The sequence below is a fragment of the Dermacentor variabilis genome, chromosome 4 (genome assembly GCF_050947875.1).
Source record: "Dermacentor variabilis isolate Ectoservices chromosome 4, ASM5094787v1, whole genome shotgun sequence".
NCBI classification, from domain to species: Eukaryota; Metazoa; Arthropoda; class Arachnida; order Ixodida; family Ixodidae; genus Dermacentor; species Dermacentor variabilis.
The window spans coordinates 9113925-9128170 of NC_134571.1; the positions used below are offsets into that span (position 1 = coordinate 9113925).

At 44.4% G+C, this 14246-nt stretch overlaps 1 protein-coding gene across 2 annotated transcripts; it reads right to left on the reverse strand.

Annotated features, from left to right (window-relative positions):
- Positions 1 to 1696: 1696 nt before the first annotated feature.
- LOC142578645 (coiled-coil domain-containing protein 134-like) lies at positions 1697 to 12846 on the reverse strand. 2 transcript variants are annotated; one of them, XR_012827280.1, is made up of 7 exons: positions 12588 to 12846; positions 12307 to 12428; positions 12097 to 12181; positions 11565 to 11743; positions 10207 to 10278; positions 6321 to 6420; positions 1878 to 1948 (listed from the first exon to the last, which is right to left on the reverse strand). XR_012827280.1 is itself a non-coding variant. In XM_075688078.1 (6 exons), the coding sequence occupies exons 1-6, from the start codon at positions 12691 to 12693 to the stop codon at positions 1850 to 1852; spliced, it is 663 nt and encodes a 220-aa protein (XP_075544193.1). In that variant the 5' UTR covers positions 12694 to 12842; the 3' UTR covers positions 1697 to 1849. The 2 variants fall into 2 exon arrangements, 1 of the variants encoding a protein (XP_075544193.1); XM_075688078.1 differs by lacking the exon at positions 6321 to 6420 and having other exon boundaries at positions 1697 to 1948; positions 12588 to 12842.
- Positions 12847 to 14246: the final 1400 nt, after the last annotated feature.

Here is a 14246-nt window from a genome sequence, read left to right on the forward strand (position 1 = left end):
GGAAATCACGGCTCAGTCTCGTGCACGCAAGCGAGGAAAGCGGGGACAAAGCATGCCATCTTCAGTCGTGCGTAAAGCTTTAGGGGAGGGTACGGTTCTACTTCAGGCCACTTTAACTTGCAAGCCATTTGTGACAGGGACAGTCCGCCAAGTGCTGTGTTTTTTTTCACAGCTTAGTTCGTGTTGATGCGAGATGCACCACAAAGGTCAATTCACTCACTGCTGCTGCCGCGCTTCCTCACTCCATCATTTTTACAGCGAGTTTCCGCGGTAATCGAGTGAGATGTGCTCATGCTTGCTTGTGCATGCATGACACCGTACTTGTTAATTTAGTTGGTATGTCTACGCTTACAAGTTTATACGGTTGATAAAACTACTATCTTTACTTTGTATAGCTAGCTGCCCACTAATCTGCTGTTGCAATCTATGCTTCGGGTGAAATTGTGACTTATTTATTAAAAAAATAATGGTTTGCACATATATGGCGTAGCACTTGCACTAACAAGGAACGGAACACGCCACACACACTAGAAATAAAGTTACCTATTACTCTTCCTTAAGATTAGAAAAGTTGAGGTAGCGGATTATCCCTGTGTAGTTTAGCCACAGCAGGTAGAACGTGAGATGCCATCGAAAAGAATACTGCACAATGGGCCAAGAGCGCTGTCACAACCTTTCAATTTTGAATTTTACTACGTGATGAGCCAGTAGGACACCCAGTATACGCGCAGTGAAGGCACTGGCTTGAACACTTGTGCATGCTGAAAGGTAACGACAGCAACCCTTGGGCACTGACGTGTATACCAGAGCTCATTTTGATACAAAGCTATTGCCATTATGAAGAAGTGATCAGAGGATGCATTAGCTGCCAAAGAAGTTGCCTGTGGCAACAAGCAAAGTGCAACAGGGGGCATTGTGCTATATTTAGGAAAATCTCATGAAGAGGTCAGTAAAGTGCAATGGAAACATGCGTTTCTGCGAAGACAAATGAAAGATCAATGTAATTTGGCTATGCATGCAGAAAGGCACACACAGTACTCTGAAAAGGAACACATTTTTTTTTTTTTTTCTGAATTAACATGTGCACATGAAGCACACTGATATCAGGTCGTATTAACAGTACCATTTCAGCATTACTAGGTATGTGGGTAGAAATGAATCATTAGTGGCCTATCTGCAGCTCACTGGATAGTTTGGAGATGGCTGCATGCATGGTGGGCTATTTAAGCTGCACTTTGCACCAAAGGTAGTTGGCCAGTGGTTCACTACTAAGGCACTTAGACAGGCAATGCAACATTGAAACAGCATATGTAAGCAAGCCAGTTCAGCTGTTTTAATGTTAATGTCACGAATATTTCGGCCCAGTATTTGACCGGCACATGCATAAACATAATACAACTTTGCTCGGTGGATGGCTTGTGTGCTTGTATTTCCCTCCATCCTTTGGCTGGATTGATGATGTAAATATGCCACAAGAAGCTATGCAGTGGATTCCATAGAAGTACACTAGTGGTGCCAAATTACACGTGGCAGGGGCCACAAAGAAATAAGCACTGCTAGCAGATGTCCAAGCAAGAGCCTTCTTGCACTGCTCCAAAACAAGACACAGAGCGACGATTCTGAAAAGGCTCCGAAGTTTTGCACTGCTATAGTAGGGTAACACAGTTGTGTTGTACTGGGTGAACAAGAGGCAATCTGCACTTGCAAAAAAGTCGGTTTTATCACTGTCTGAGCAATGAATGAAGAGATGGGTGGCAGTCAATGTAACAAAATATCACAAACACGAAGAGACGATGCACAGGACTAGCGATGCTCAGGCAGGCTGCTCACCACACTGGGCAAGCATGAATCACAGTTCTGCTCGGCTTAGCCTTGGGCCACGCTGGATTTTCTTCTTCTTCTTCTTGGGCTTCGGCACTGGCTCGACTGCTGGCACTGGTGATGCAGCCTAATCAAAGACATTGTACAACTCTTGAAATTCAGTGTTAAAGCAGCCACATAGCAAAAAAATACCATATTTACTCGATTGTAACGCACACCCATTTCCTGTGACCAAAAAGAAAAAAAAAACGCCCTCAATTTTAACGAACACCTGTTTGCCGCGACCTCAAGAAAAATCCTTTACAGTACTGCACACCTAATTCTTTCATACAGGAATACAACTTTCTCTCATTTGAAAAAACAAAGATTTACTCCCAATACACTAAAGTTGCGATAAATAAAAAAAGTCTCCGTTTCGCCTGAGAGGCGAAGCATCGATTACAACAGAAAATTAGTTGACGGCTCTACGAAAAGTATGGATAGCAGTTTTATCGGCCGTGCAAACATCTACACATTCGCTTACTAACTAAATTAACAAGCATGGTGTCAGGCGTGCACAAGCAAGCATGAACACGTCTCACGCAATGAACATGGAAACTCTTTATCAAAACACTGGAGTGGGGAAGTGTAGTAGCAGGAGCGAGCGAATGACCTTTGTGCGGACTCTCGCTTCAACGCCCACTAAGCAACGAGAACACAGCCTGGTGTGGTGCGCCTAGATGCGTAGACTCTTGTCTCCATCGCAGATCGCTTTCAAGATAGGGGCCGCGCAGTCGCACTGTATGTAGCAGCCGCCAGAGTAGAAAGCTTCTCCTGTTTGCGCCAGTCCCACACGCAAGTTTCAGGAACACCGGACGCCTGTGATGCAGCTCGATTTTTGTCCGTCTCCGGACACGTGATCACTTTCCTTTTAATTGCGGCATCGTGATGAACTCGGGATGTCTTTGCAATTGGCACTTCCATGCTGATAAAGCAAATGCAGAAAACAGGAAGACGGACGGCGCAATAACCTAAGCACACATACTACAGCACATGGAGAAAGCTACGGCAGCTAGGCTCAAAGCGCGTGCGAGGATTTTGAAATGCCGATGGCGATATGGTAACGCAGATTTAGGGTCATACTCGATTCTAACGTCCAGGCTATTTTTGCACCCGATTAACAGAAAAAATGTGCGCGTTAGATTCGAGTAAATATGGTAACACATGAGGATGATCCGCAGCAAATTTCACTATTGCAAAATTTAGATATGTAGACATTATATTTTTGGCTCATGAGTGCCACCATCTTAAACTAATATATGAACAACTGCCCTACTTAGCGTGCAGCGGCATCAAGTCAGCATGGTTGTCAAACATTAAATATGCATGCAGAACCATTATAATGCATAAAAATTTAATGCAGTATTTGTTGTTAAAGTTAGAAGTTTGTGCTAACAGCCGATGATAACAGCGTGCTTCCTTAAAGAGCCTACCTGACACATGCACCGAAATACAAAGTGGACAAAAATACAACATACAAGGTGAAAGTAAACTTCACACAGTATATGCCACCAACAGCACAACCTTTTACTTTACTATATGGCGAGCCGTCACAGACTGAGCAAAATGAAGCTGCGCTTACACATGCTCGAGCCAGGTAGCACGTGAGGAGAACACCCAGCTACTTTGGCATCTGCGCACTGACTCGTGGTTGTCTAAGTTTGATCGACTATTCAAATAGAGAAATTACTCAGACACTTAGGAAAGTGTCTCAGTAATTTCTCTATTTGAATAGTCGAACGAATGTAGGCGACCACGAGTCAGTGTGCTGATGCCAAAGTACCCGGGTGTTCTCCTCACGTGCTACCTGGCTCGAGCATGTGTAAGCGCAGCTTCATTTTGCTCAGTCTATGACAGCTTTTTGTCAAGCAGCTTGCCCTCTTGGAGGCCCTTTTTGTGTAGAAATTGCAGCAGTGGCTTAGCAAATTCATTGTTCATGAGCCAATGCCTGTAACTCTGTCTTCTTTTTTTATATCTTTTCGTAGCTTGGCAACTTCTCTCTCAAAAAGCCCTCGTTCTTTGTTTTCTCATTGGCAGGATAGACTTGCAACATATTTTGGAAAAACGGCTGCTCGATAGTTTACCTCATTTCTGTGACGTTAACTCAAGATGCTGCTCTCATCAATCAGCTGATTATCTTATTATATTCAAGATGTAGTACATAGCATGATAGTCAGTGCTACAGAACGCTGAAGTGTGTACCAGGTGAGCACCTGTTGTGGGTCAGTGACTGTGCATTGTGGACAGCAGACTAATTCCAGCTCATTTTGTGACCTGGCAGACACATTCCACTGGGGAGCGGAATGCAAAAATGTGCTCACATTTTGGTGCACATTAAGGGCACTGATAACCGCCCAGAAAGTTACACGAGATTTTGTAGACCTTTTTGTAGAAAAGACCATAATTTATAGTGATAGAATAGGACATGCTGCCCATGGTTCAAGTATAACCTTAAATTTGCACAGAAAGCTTTGTGGTGAAACTTTGCTATAAGGCATGAATTCCCATAGTGTGACCGCAGACGTGCATCGGCTGTTATGATGTGCATCATATGTATTGCTTAAAATCACATTAGGTGCTTGTGCTTGATTCTAGGCATATAACGATTTAAGAAAACTCCTTGCTTACAAGTGCCACTGTTTCATCATCATCAGTCTATTCTTTTATGTCCACTGCAGGACAAAGGCCCCTCCCTGTGATCTCCAATTACCAGTGTCCTGCGCCAACTTATTCCGACTTGCGCCTGCAAATTTACTAATTTCATCACCACACCTAGTTTTCTGCTGTCCTTGACTGCGTTTCCCTTCTCTTGGCACCCATTCTGTATGATGGCCCACCAGTTATCCATCCTACGCATTACATGGCCTGCCCAGCTCCATTTTTTTTTCTTTTAATGTCAATTAGAATGTTGACTATCCCCGTTTGCTCTGATCCACACTGCTGCCTTCCTCTCTCTTAACGTTACACCTAACCCTTGTCATTCAATCGCTCTTTGTACGGCCCTTGTTCTCGAGCTATTTTGCCAACCTCCAAGTTTCTGCCCCATATGTTATCACCGGTAGACTGCAGTGATTATACACCTTTCTTCACAGTGATAACGGTAAGTTTCCAGTAAGGATCTGAGTATGTCTGCCGTATTCGCTCCAACCTAACCTTATTGAATTTCCTTCCCATGATCAGAGTCCCCTGTGAGTAATTGACCTAGGTAAACATACTCCTTCACAGACTCTAGAGGCTGACTGGCAATCCTGAACTCTTGTTCCCTTGCCCGGCTATTGATCATTATCTTTGTCTTCTGCATATTAATCTTCAACTCCACTCTTACACTTTTTCTGTTAAGGTCCTCAATAATTTGTTGCAATTCATCCCCAGTGTTGCTTAGATATTCACTGTTGATCCTCGCACCTAACCCTTCCCAGTTTAATAGCTTGAATACTTCTTCCAAGCATGCAGTGAATAGCATTGCAGAGATTGTGTCTCCTTGTCTGACCCCTTTCTTTATAGGTATCTTTCTACTTTTCTTGTGGAAAATTAAGGTAGCTGTGGAATCTCTGTACATATATATATTTTTAAAGATATTTATGCAAGTCTCCTGCACTCCTTAATTGTGTGATGCCTCTATGACTAGTGATACCTCAACTGAATCAGATGCCTTTTCATAACCTGTGAAAGCTATATAGAGAGGCTGATTGTACTCTGCAGATTTCCTGATTACCTGATCGATGACACAGATGTGATCCATTGTAGAGTACCCCTTCCTGAAGCCAGCCTGTTTTCTTGGCTTACTGAATTGTTGCAATTATTCTATTGGAAATTATCTTGGTGAATATTTTATACAATATTGAAAGCAAGCTAACGGGGCTATAATTTTTTTAGTCTTTAATGTCTCCCTTCTTGTGGATTAGCATAATATATTGGCATTCTCCTAGTTCTCTGGTACATTTCAAAGTCGTGAGGCACTGCGAATAAAGTGCCACTAGCTTTTCAAGCATGATTTCTCCTCCATCTTTGATTAAAACTGACTGTTATTCCAACCACTTTTCCTTCAATCATGTCTTGCAAGGTCCTTCTAACTTCAACACTAGTTGTAGAAGGAACCTCTGCATCCTGTTCATTACCACTTCGATCGAAGGTAGCGTGGCTGCTCCGGGTACTGTACAGGTCAATATAGAATTCTTCCACTGCTTTTACTATATCTGCAATTGCTGATGATATTACCCTGCTTATTTTTCAGTGCATACATCTTGGCTTGTCCTATGCCAAGTTTTCATCTCACTGATTTCATGCTGCATCCATTAATTACTGCTTCCTCAGCCTTTCTCATATTATAATTTCGGATATCCCTTTTTCCTTGTTGATCAGTTTTGACAGTTCGGCAAATTCTATCTGGTTTCTTGAGTTGGACATTTTCATGCTTTGCCGTTTCTTCATTAGGTCCATTGTTACTTGCAAAAGCTTACCTACTGATTGCCTTGGTGCCTGTGATGTGTGAAGTGCACGAAGCAGTGCCGTGGTGGAAGAAGAGGACAACAGATTGCTTGTGTGCAGGTGAAGTCAGTGCTGAACGGAAGGCGGCGACGTCGAGGAGCGTCAAACACGCAAACGCACGGCGCAAGAAGATAAAACAAAAAGGAAAATGACCCAATCGGGAACGAGCACAGAGTTCCCAGGGGCCAATCAGGAAAAAACAAATCGGCCAGAGTGGCAGAAAACCAAGTTGCGCTGGCGGACGGGTGAGAGAGTTTGAAAAAGTGATGCAAGGGTGAAGATCAGCAACCGAACTGGGAGCTGAAGATGGGCCGTTGGGTTCCGGTCCCGAGCCTCCAGGACTTCAACTAACTGGAGCTCCTATTCCTGCCATCCTGTTCTCAGGCATTGCTACTCCTCCCCAGCATGGACTGCTAGCTGAGGCCGGCAAACTTCTGCGCCCGCACGCAGAGTGCAAGCAGTTGGGCTACGGACCAGAGTTTGCACCCAGCTGCCTGGCCGAGACGTCGCCACCCTCTGCCTATGCCACCAAGCCGCCTGCTTCCCTTCTCCAAGCACGAGCTGTCACACTCTGGTCATTGGCTCATCGGTGAACTACATCAACACTGTGGTGAGACCAACGCCACTTCTTTCACCGCCTTGTCTCCACCCCTCCACGTCAAACTGTTCCGTGCACGCTTACACACATAATCGGCCCCTAACTCGAGTGCTGTGGCTACTGTTGTAGCTCTTACTGTAGTTTGTTTCTGGTTGTAAGATTTCAGTGAGTGGTTATTTTACATGTTTCTATTTTCGTTTGTTACAGTAAAAGTTTTGTGTGTGTTTTGGAAGAAGTGGCTTTGTCCTCAATTGTTCTCAGAGGCTTCGCCTCAGGGAGCCATCTGCGACAATTAAACAAAAGAACCTGCATCACAGTGCCCTAAATTCCACTTCAATTGCTGCTTTTGAAATCTGCTCAGTTACGGTTTTATTCATTACCTCTATATCATCTTCATCTCCCTATTCTAAAGGTGCATATCTGTTTGCAAGCACCAGCTTGAATTGGTCAGCTTTTACCCTTACTGCATCTAGGTTGCCGGCTTGTTTTTTCTTGACTAGTTTTACTCTTTCTCTCTTCATATTGAGGGAAATCCTAGCCCTCACTAACCTACGATCACTGCACTTTACCCTACCTATCACTTCTACATCCTGCACTATGCTGGGATTGGCAGAAAGTATGAAATCAATTTCATTTCTTGTTTCACCATTAGGGCTTTTCGAGGTCCACTTTCTGTTGCTACGCTTCCTGAAAAAGGTGTTCATTATTCGAAGCTTATTCCTTTCTGCGAATTCTACCAGCAGCTCTCCTCTAGCGTTCCTAGAATTGACGCCGCAGTTGCCACTTGCCCGTTCACCGACCTGCTTTTTCCCCACTTTTGCATTGAAGTCACCCATTACCTACCGCTGTATACAGAGTTTGCACTTTTTTCATCGCTAATTCAACATCTTCATAAAACTGATCTATTTCTGCATCATCGTGACTGGACGTTGGAGCATAGGCTTGTACTACCTTTATTCTATACTTCCTATTCAGCTTTATTACGACTACAGCTACCTTCTCATTAATGGTGCAGAATTCATCAATGTTGCCCGCTGTGTCTTTATGGATTAGAACGCCTACCCCATATTGTCTCTTATTTGGAAGTCCTCTGTAGCAGAGGACATGGCCATTAGTCAGCACTGCATAAGCCTCACCAGTTCTTCCAACATCACTAAGGCCAATAATATCCTATGCAATGCCTGATAATTCCTCAAAAAGTCCTGCTAAGCTAGCTTCACATGAGAGGGTTCCGGTGTTGAACATTGCCAGGTTCAGTTTCCAGTGGCGGTCTGCCCGGATCCAGAGATTCTTAGCACCCTCTGCCACGTTGAAGGTCTGACTGCCGCCTTAGTCAGTTGCTCCACAGCCACTGGGGACTGAGGCCCATGGGTTAATTGTAGGGATCATGAGGGAGGTTGCAGTCGAATACTGCACCAGGGAAGCCAATTCCTGTTATGTTGAGGGAGTATCTTTGTTGAAGCTAAGTGGGCCTTCCTAATTTGGTTGCACCTGGACTAGTATAGCCCCACTGGCTCTCTGCATTTTTTTTTTTGCCAGTGTCAGGTGCCACTTCAAGCCTGAAAATGTCTATGCAGTGGCAAGTGGAAAGGCAGAACTGTGCCGTCCCCACACTGTATAGCGGTGCACATTACACTGTTTAACACATTAGTCCTCATGCATGTAAGCTCTGCTCACACATTCAAGCCAAATTTATTTGCTTCAGCTAGCTCAGGTTTTTTAAGAGACAACGTGCTTCCAAACGGCAAAACACTGAACTGCGCATCACACACAATTCACTGTAATAATAGCATCGCTTTCATTTTGACAACTTGGCTTCGCTTGGCTAAGCAGAACTTGGCTTGAAGTGTAAAACGAAACGACCTGATTGCTCTCTACATGAACACTACGAATAAGTAGTGCCAGTCTCTAAGCCATGCATGACTTGCAATAAGCAGAACCTGAAATTGGGTTACCCACAGTTACAGCCGAGTCACTTGTGTGGCATACAAAGCCTTAACAGTCAATCTTAAATTCATAACTGCAGCAGAAAATAGTGATAGATGATACGGTGTCACATCAATACTGAACAGCTTATCTAAAGTAACAGTTTTAACCCTTTGTGGTCACATGTTGTGCCCATGCCGCCATGCGAAAATATCGGCTCTGATCACATGTCAGGAAGCACCTGACATGCACACTAGCTCGCATTCTCCGGTTATTTTTAGGTTATTTGAGTTGGTTGCGCCATATCTTGGCAGCGTTTTTCAACTACGAAGTGCAGTTTTTGTCATCTCCAGATAAGGGCAGCATTTTTTCTAATGCATTTGAAGGAACCTTTGCACACAAATTGTGGTGTGTACTGCTGACCGGATGGCGACGTTTTCTGCTCGGGCATTTTATGGACGGAACCTGCGTAAGTTTAGCGAGTCTGATGATGGCTTCAGCACCGAGGAGGACTATGTGCCAACTTCGGATGGTTGTAAACACCTACCTTTTGATGAAAATGCAGTTGGCTGCTACAGGAATCAAGAAACTGAGACACCTCTCCTACCGGCAAAAACTTTTTGAACAGCTTGTTGATGACAAGCAGTCAAAACCGAAGAAGAGGTGCCTGTCTGCAAATTCCCAAGGGGATGAGCACTCAGATGGCAAGCCACAGTTTACATATACTAATGTGAATGGCAACAGCAAGAACTGCACTGTGTGCAATGATAGAAGAAAGGCGGAAGGAAGGAGACTGTTTTCTACTGCAAGACAGGCAGTGCAAATCGTGGCCTCCACCCTGGTAACTGCTTCGAGCATTACCATACTGTCTGAAGTGCCGCTGACTGCCATGGGTATAAAGAAATATTTCTCAAATAAATGCCCTAACATGTCTCAGAAGGGTTTGGGTGCGAGCTAGTCGGTACGGATCGTTCATATTTAAAACAGCGCCAAAAAAACACGGACAAGGGAGGACACAGGACAGCGCTCGTCCTGTGTCCTCCCTTGTTCGTGTTTTTTGGCGCTGTTTTAAATATGAATGGCCCTAACATGTGTTTGTGTACCTAAGCACTTTTTCTGCATGACACCCAAAATGCGCAGAATGGCTTCTGACTGGAACGACCACAATTTGGGTAAAGGTGTATGACTGCAATGGGTTAATGACATTCAACTACATGCATATATGATACAAGACTTAAAAAGAAGATATACAGGCTGTGTCTTGCCTACAATCGGGAATGGTTAGCACGAGCTTGCAACGTGTAATGGATGCCATCCAATGACATTATACTCACTTTTGCTTGCTTTACTGCATATGGGTTGTGATAATTGGGGTCTTTCTCAACCAAGCCCAGTTCCTGAGCAACCTGCATCAACAATGGAACTGTAAAAACCTTGCTACAATACAGGGTGCAGCAGGTGTTAAGAACAAACACCTGGGTGAAGCAAAGAGTTACTCCTGTTTCAGAAAAACGAATGTGCTTGAACCATATTTGATACAAAGCTCATGAGCTCCCTTATACTGAATTTCATTCCATGAATCTACTGCTAACTTCAATCATGACCTTAATTCTGCTCCAAAAGCATCTACAGGTCTAAATAAGGTGCTCCTTTTAAATGTTGGGCATCACGTTTATAATTACTGCCTTCAAAGGAGTCTTTGTGTTGTGATGCTGCATGCTGGACTTCCTCCCCTTCAACAGTGCCCAATACATAGTAGTCCATAAGGTTCAGGTTTAAGAGTTAGAGGCCACATGTTCAAAGTGATGCTCGCAGCTAACAATCCTCTAGACTGTGGCAGACGATGGAAACCTGGTGTGCATGATAGTGGGAAGATCTGTAAGGCTGCTGCAAAGCCACCTGTTACATTTAGAAATGAAACACTGAAATTGCTGTGGTCCGCAGCAAATGCGGCAAGCACAGCATGCCATTTTATTTTGTGTAAGGCTAGAGGCGGCCTTCTTGATGAAAATACTAGACAGATGACGTACAAGCATCACTGAAGTGAGTCCAAAAATTATGGCATGACGGATGTAGAGGGTGCAGTAGGCAGATATGGCATGATGACTGTTCTCAAATACCTGCTGTTCCCTGTATATTCCACTGAACAACAAACAGCTGGAAATGTTAACTCAAAACACTTATATAGACAAGCACTACTGCAAACCACATGTAAAATATGATGAGCACATTTTTCATAGCAAACCACACATGCAAATACATAAAAAGAAAGGAAGTAAATCCCCCCCCCCCCCATTCTTCTTTACCGCAAAAAAGAACAGCCATGTTTGGTCTATTTCATGAAGTGCTTCGTACGGGTGCAATATTACGAATCTGATCTTATTCTAAATATAATAATAATATATGGGGTTTTACGTGCCAAAACCACTTTCTGATTATGAGGCACGCCGTAGTGGAGGACTCCGGAAATTTAGACCACCTGGGGTTCTTTAACGTGCACCTAAATCTAAGTACACGGGTGTTTTCGCATTTCGCCCCCATCGAAATGCGGCCGCCGTGGCCGGGATTCGATCCCGCGAACTCGTGCTCAGCAGCCTAACACCATAGTCACTGAGCAACCACGGCGGGTCTAAATATAAATGATGTGCCTGATGTAACAGACTGAACAGTACACCCTCTGCAGAAAGCTTACCAGGTTGATCAGTTTGGTTGTGGTTTCATCATAGAGTTCAGTGGAGTTCGCGAATCCAATGGCCCAGTTGAGTACCATGGCGCCGGCCTTGTTCATGTTCAACACAGCATGAGCAATGTTTGGGAGCCGCAGGATTATTTCTCCAAAGAAAGCTGTGTTTTCCAAAACTTGCGACAGCGCTGAAATTAATTAGAGCAGCATTCCGGGCAAGTTGGTAATCCATTACTTAAATGATACTGCGCGACACTAAAAAACGACACGGCGCTTGGTGTGTCGTCTTCTCTCACGTCCGTGTCGTTATTTAGTGTCGCGCAATAGCATTTAAGCGCTCAAATATTAGCACGAAACTCACATACGTGTACCGTCTTGAATGTTACACTTTACACACACAAACGAGAGCGGAAATATGAATCAAACCGAGGAACTTGGTTTCTACTGAAGCAAAAGCCAAGACCATCGAGTTATTGAAATCATAGGGGCAATTATGTACATATAATAGCATATGCGCGCGCACACCATCCGAAAAACCCACCGTCTCTGGTGCTTTCGTCCTCCGGGAAGGCGCCGCCAGGAATGTAGTCCGAACTCTCAAGTTTCAGCTTCGATGTCGTAAGTACCTGACAAAACAGCGGCACATGAACCACTTGTACGCGCGCCCAGACACCTGCGCTGATTTACAGTAAGCACCGTGATTTGTCAGAGCGGCAGTGAAACGAAATAAGAGTAGAGAACGAAAAGTTACCTCATTAATTTTGTCTAATACAATGTTGACTAGTTTGGCTTGCTTTTCAAAATTGTCTAGCTTCAATATACTCTTCACGGCTTCAAGGCGCTCGGCGCGACGCATCTTGAACATCTTCCGATCTGAAACCCGGTTAAGGAACAATCAAGCGCGCCATCGCGTAAGTGCCCCTACCACTGAACCGCAATGAACTACGAGCAGTCACAGAACAAAACAAGCCAGAAATATTAACTGTGGAGGGATGATGACGTGTATCTGTCAGAGACGAACGCCAAGGATACATTGCTGCACATGTGGAGGTAGTACATTTTCTCTTGTGTCTTGAGCAAAGGAAACTCCGAGCAAAGTAGCTGCCAGCAGCAATCTGAAGACTCGGTCGGCGCTCATGGTGATCACCTAAATACTTATACGAGCAATAAATAGTCCAGCTCAACGTAAAAATTCAGCGACGTTCCCGACGTTCGATAAGCGCACATCACACCAGCCTGCACCAACCACAGCGATGCAACCACGTGTTTTGTTGACAAACGCACTCCTAGCATAGAATGGCGAAGTTTTCCCCACAACTTGCGCCATGTTTGTGTACAAAGAGGGAAAAAAAAACATTTATGTCGTGAAGCATAATTATTTTGTTCACTATCACTTATCGCAAATCGATTGAATAGCTCAAAAATAGCTTGCGAATCAAATAAAGTCCAGTGCAAACGCGGAACAACCACACCGTGGCAGCTCAAGTTTCAGTTTCGCATCGTTAATTTCTATTTTTTTTTTTCGTTCCAGAAAAAAGAAATTTTCACGTTTCTAGCTGTTATTCATTTGTCGTTCACTAGTAAGAAAGTTTTTATGTTTGACTAAGGGTCTGTTCCAATTCTGGCCAGCATCGGAGACAGTCTGCGTCAAAGAGGTTCCTGAATGTTTCGCTGCGCGTGTTCGAAAAAAGGTTTTGTGCACACCGCTGCACTGTTCTTGCTAAAATTTTGCAGAACCATCGCATTTTTGGCGTCGACTACGCTTAGTACAACACTTGGCACAGTTAGTTGGTCAGTTTTTAAGAAAAAAGTGCAAATTTGCCTGCGCTTATGGGGATGCGAGCCACTGCCGCGACGGCGCAAGCATAAACTTGTGTAAAATAAAAACAGAAACAGCGGAAGACAGGACCAGCGAGTGATGAGCACAGGACAGAGCGCTGACTCTTTACTCGCTTGTCCTGAGTTGCACTGTTCCTGTTTTTATTCTAAAGATGAACCAATCAGCCGCATTGAAAACCAATGAACTTGTGGCGTCACCTGCCGTCATCTGCAGAAAGCAGCGTTTCAGTATAGTGCTTAGAATGTACTGGCTAGTGTGCCGTCCGCGGCCTCCCGGGTGGCACCGGATGCAATGAATGCCGGCGGCTGCCGCCAGCAAGGCTGCAGTGCAGGTGGGTGGGTGGGTCATAGAGTTTCTCACTACATTACCTAGAGGGAAATCTGGCGCTGCTGCGCTGTGGTATGCATGGGAATGCCGGTATATTGTGACTTCGGATTGGCATCGTTCTCGTAGAGACAGGACACCTTGAAGAGGCGCTTGGCAAGTACCGTTCCGTCTGTCACAATGATTCATTTTCTACTAGAACAGCACGTGAAAAGCTGTTTTAGCTTTATTATTACGCGAAAACATGTTTTGTTTAACTATGAGAACTTGTTATTGTGTGTACGACTACATGTTACGTAAAAAGTATCAGCGGGGCGCTAAAGTTGGAGGACAGACGACAAGGTTCGCGCTCGCTTTGAAACAGTTGGTCGGCTGTTCTTGCTTTTCTGCGCTTGGTCTTGCATCGTGGGTGAGTAAAGATGTAATATGCGTGAATGGAAACATTTTATGAAGATTTTACTTTGAGAACGCGTTATTTGCGTAGCCATATCCACGTTTTAGACGAAGCCTCTTACAACACCAGCCAA

What these genes read in the sequence shown, in the direction of transcription:
- LOC142578645 (XM_075688078.1), bottom strand. Translation starts at nt 12,693, where the DNA reads ATGAGCGCCGACCGAGTCTTCAGATTGCTGCTGGCAGCTACTTTGCTC. An exon ending in TATTAGACAAAATTAATGAG is followed by an intron (nt 12,182 to 12,306) that starts GTAACTTTTCGT and finishes CTGTTTTGTCAG; the next exon opens with GTACTTACGACATCGAAGCT. An exon ending in GGACGAAAGCACCAGAGACG is followed by an intron (nt 11,744 to 12,096) that starts GTGGGTTTTTCG and finishes AATTAATTTCAG; the next exon opens with CGCTGTCGCAAGTTTTGGAA.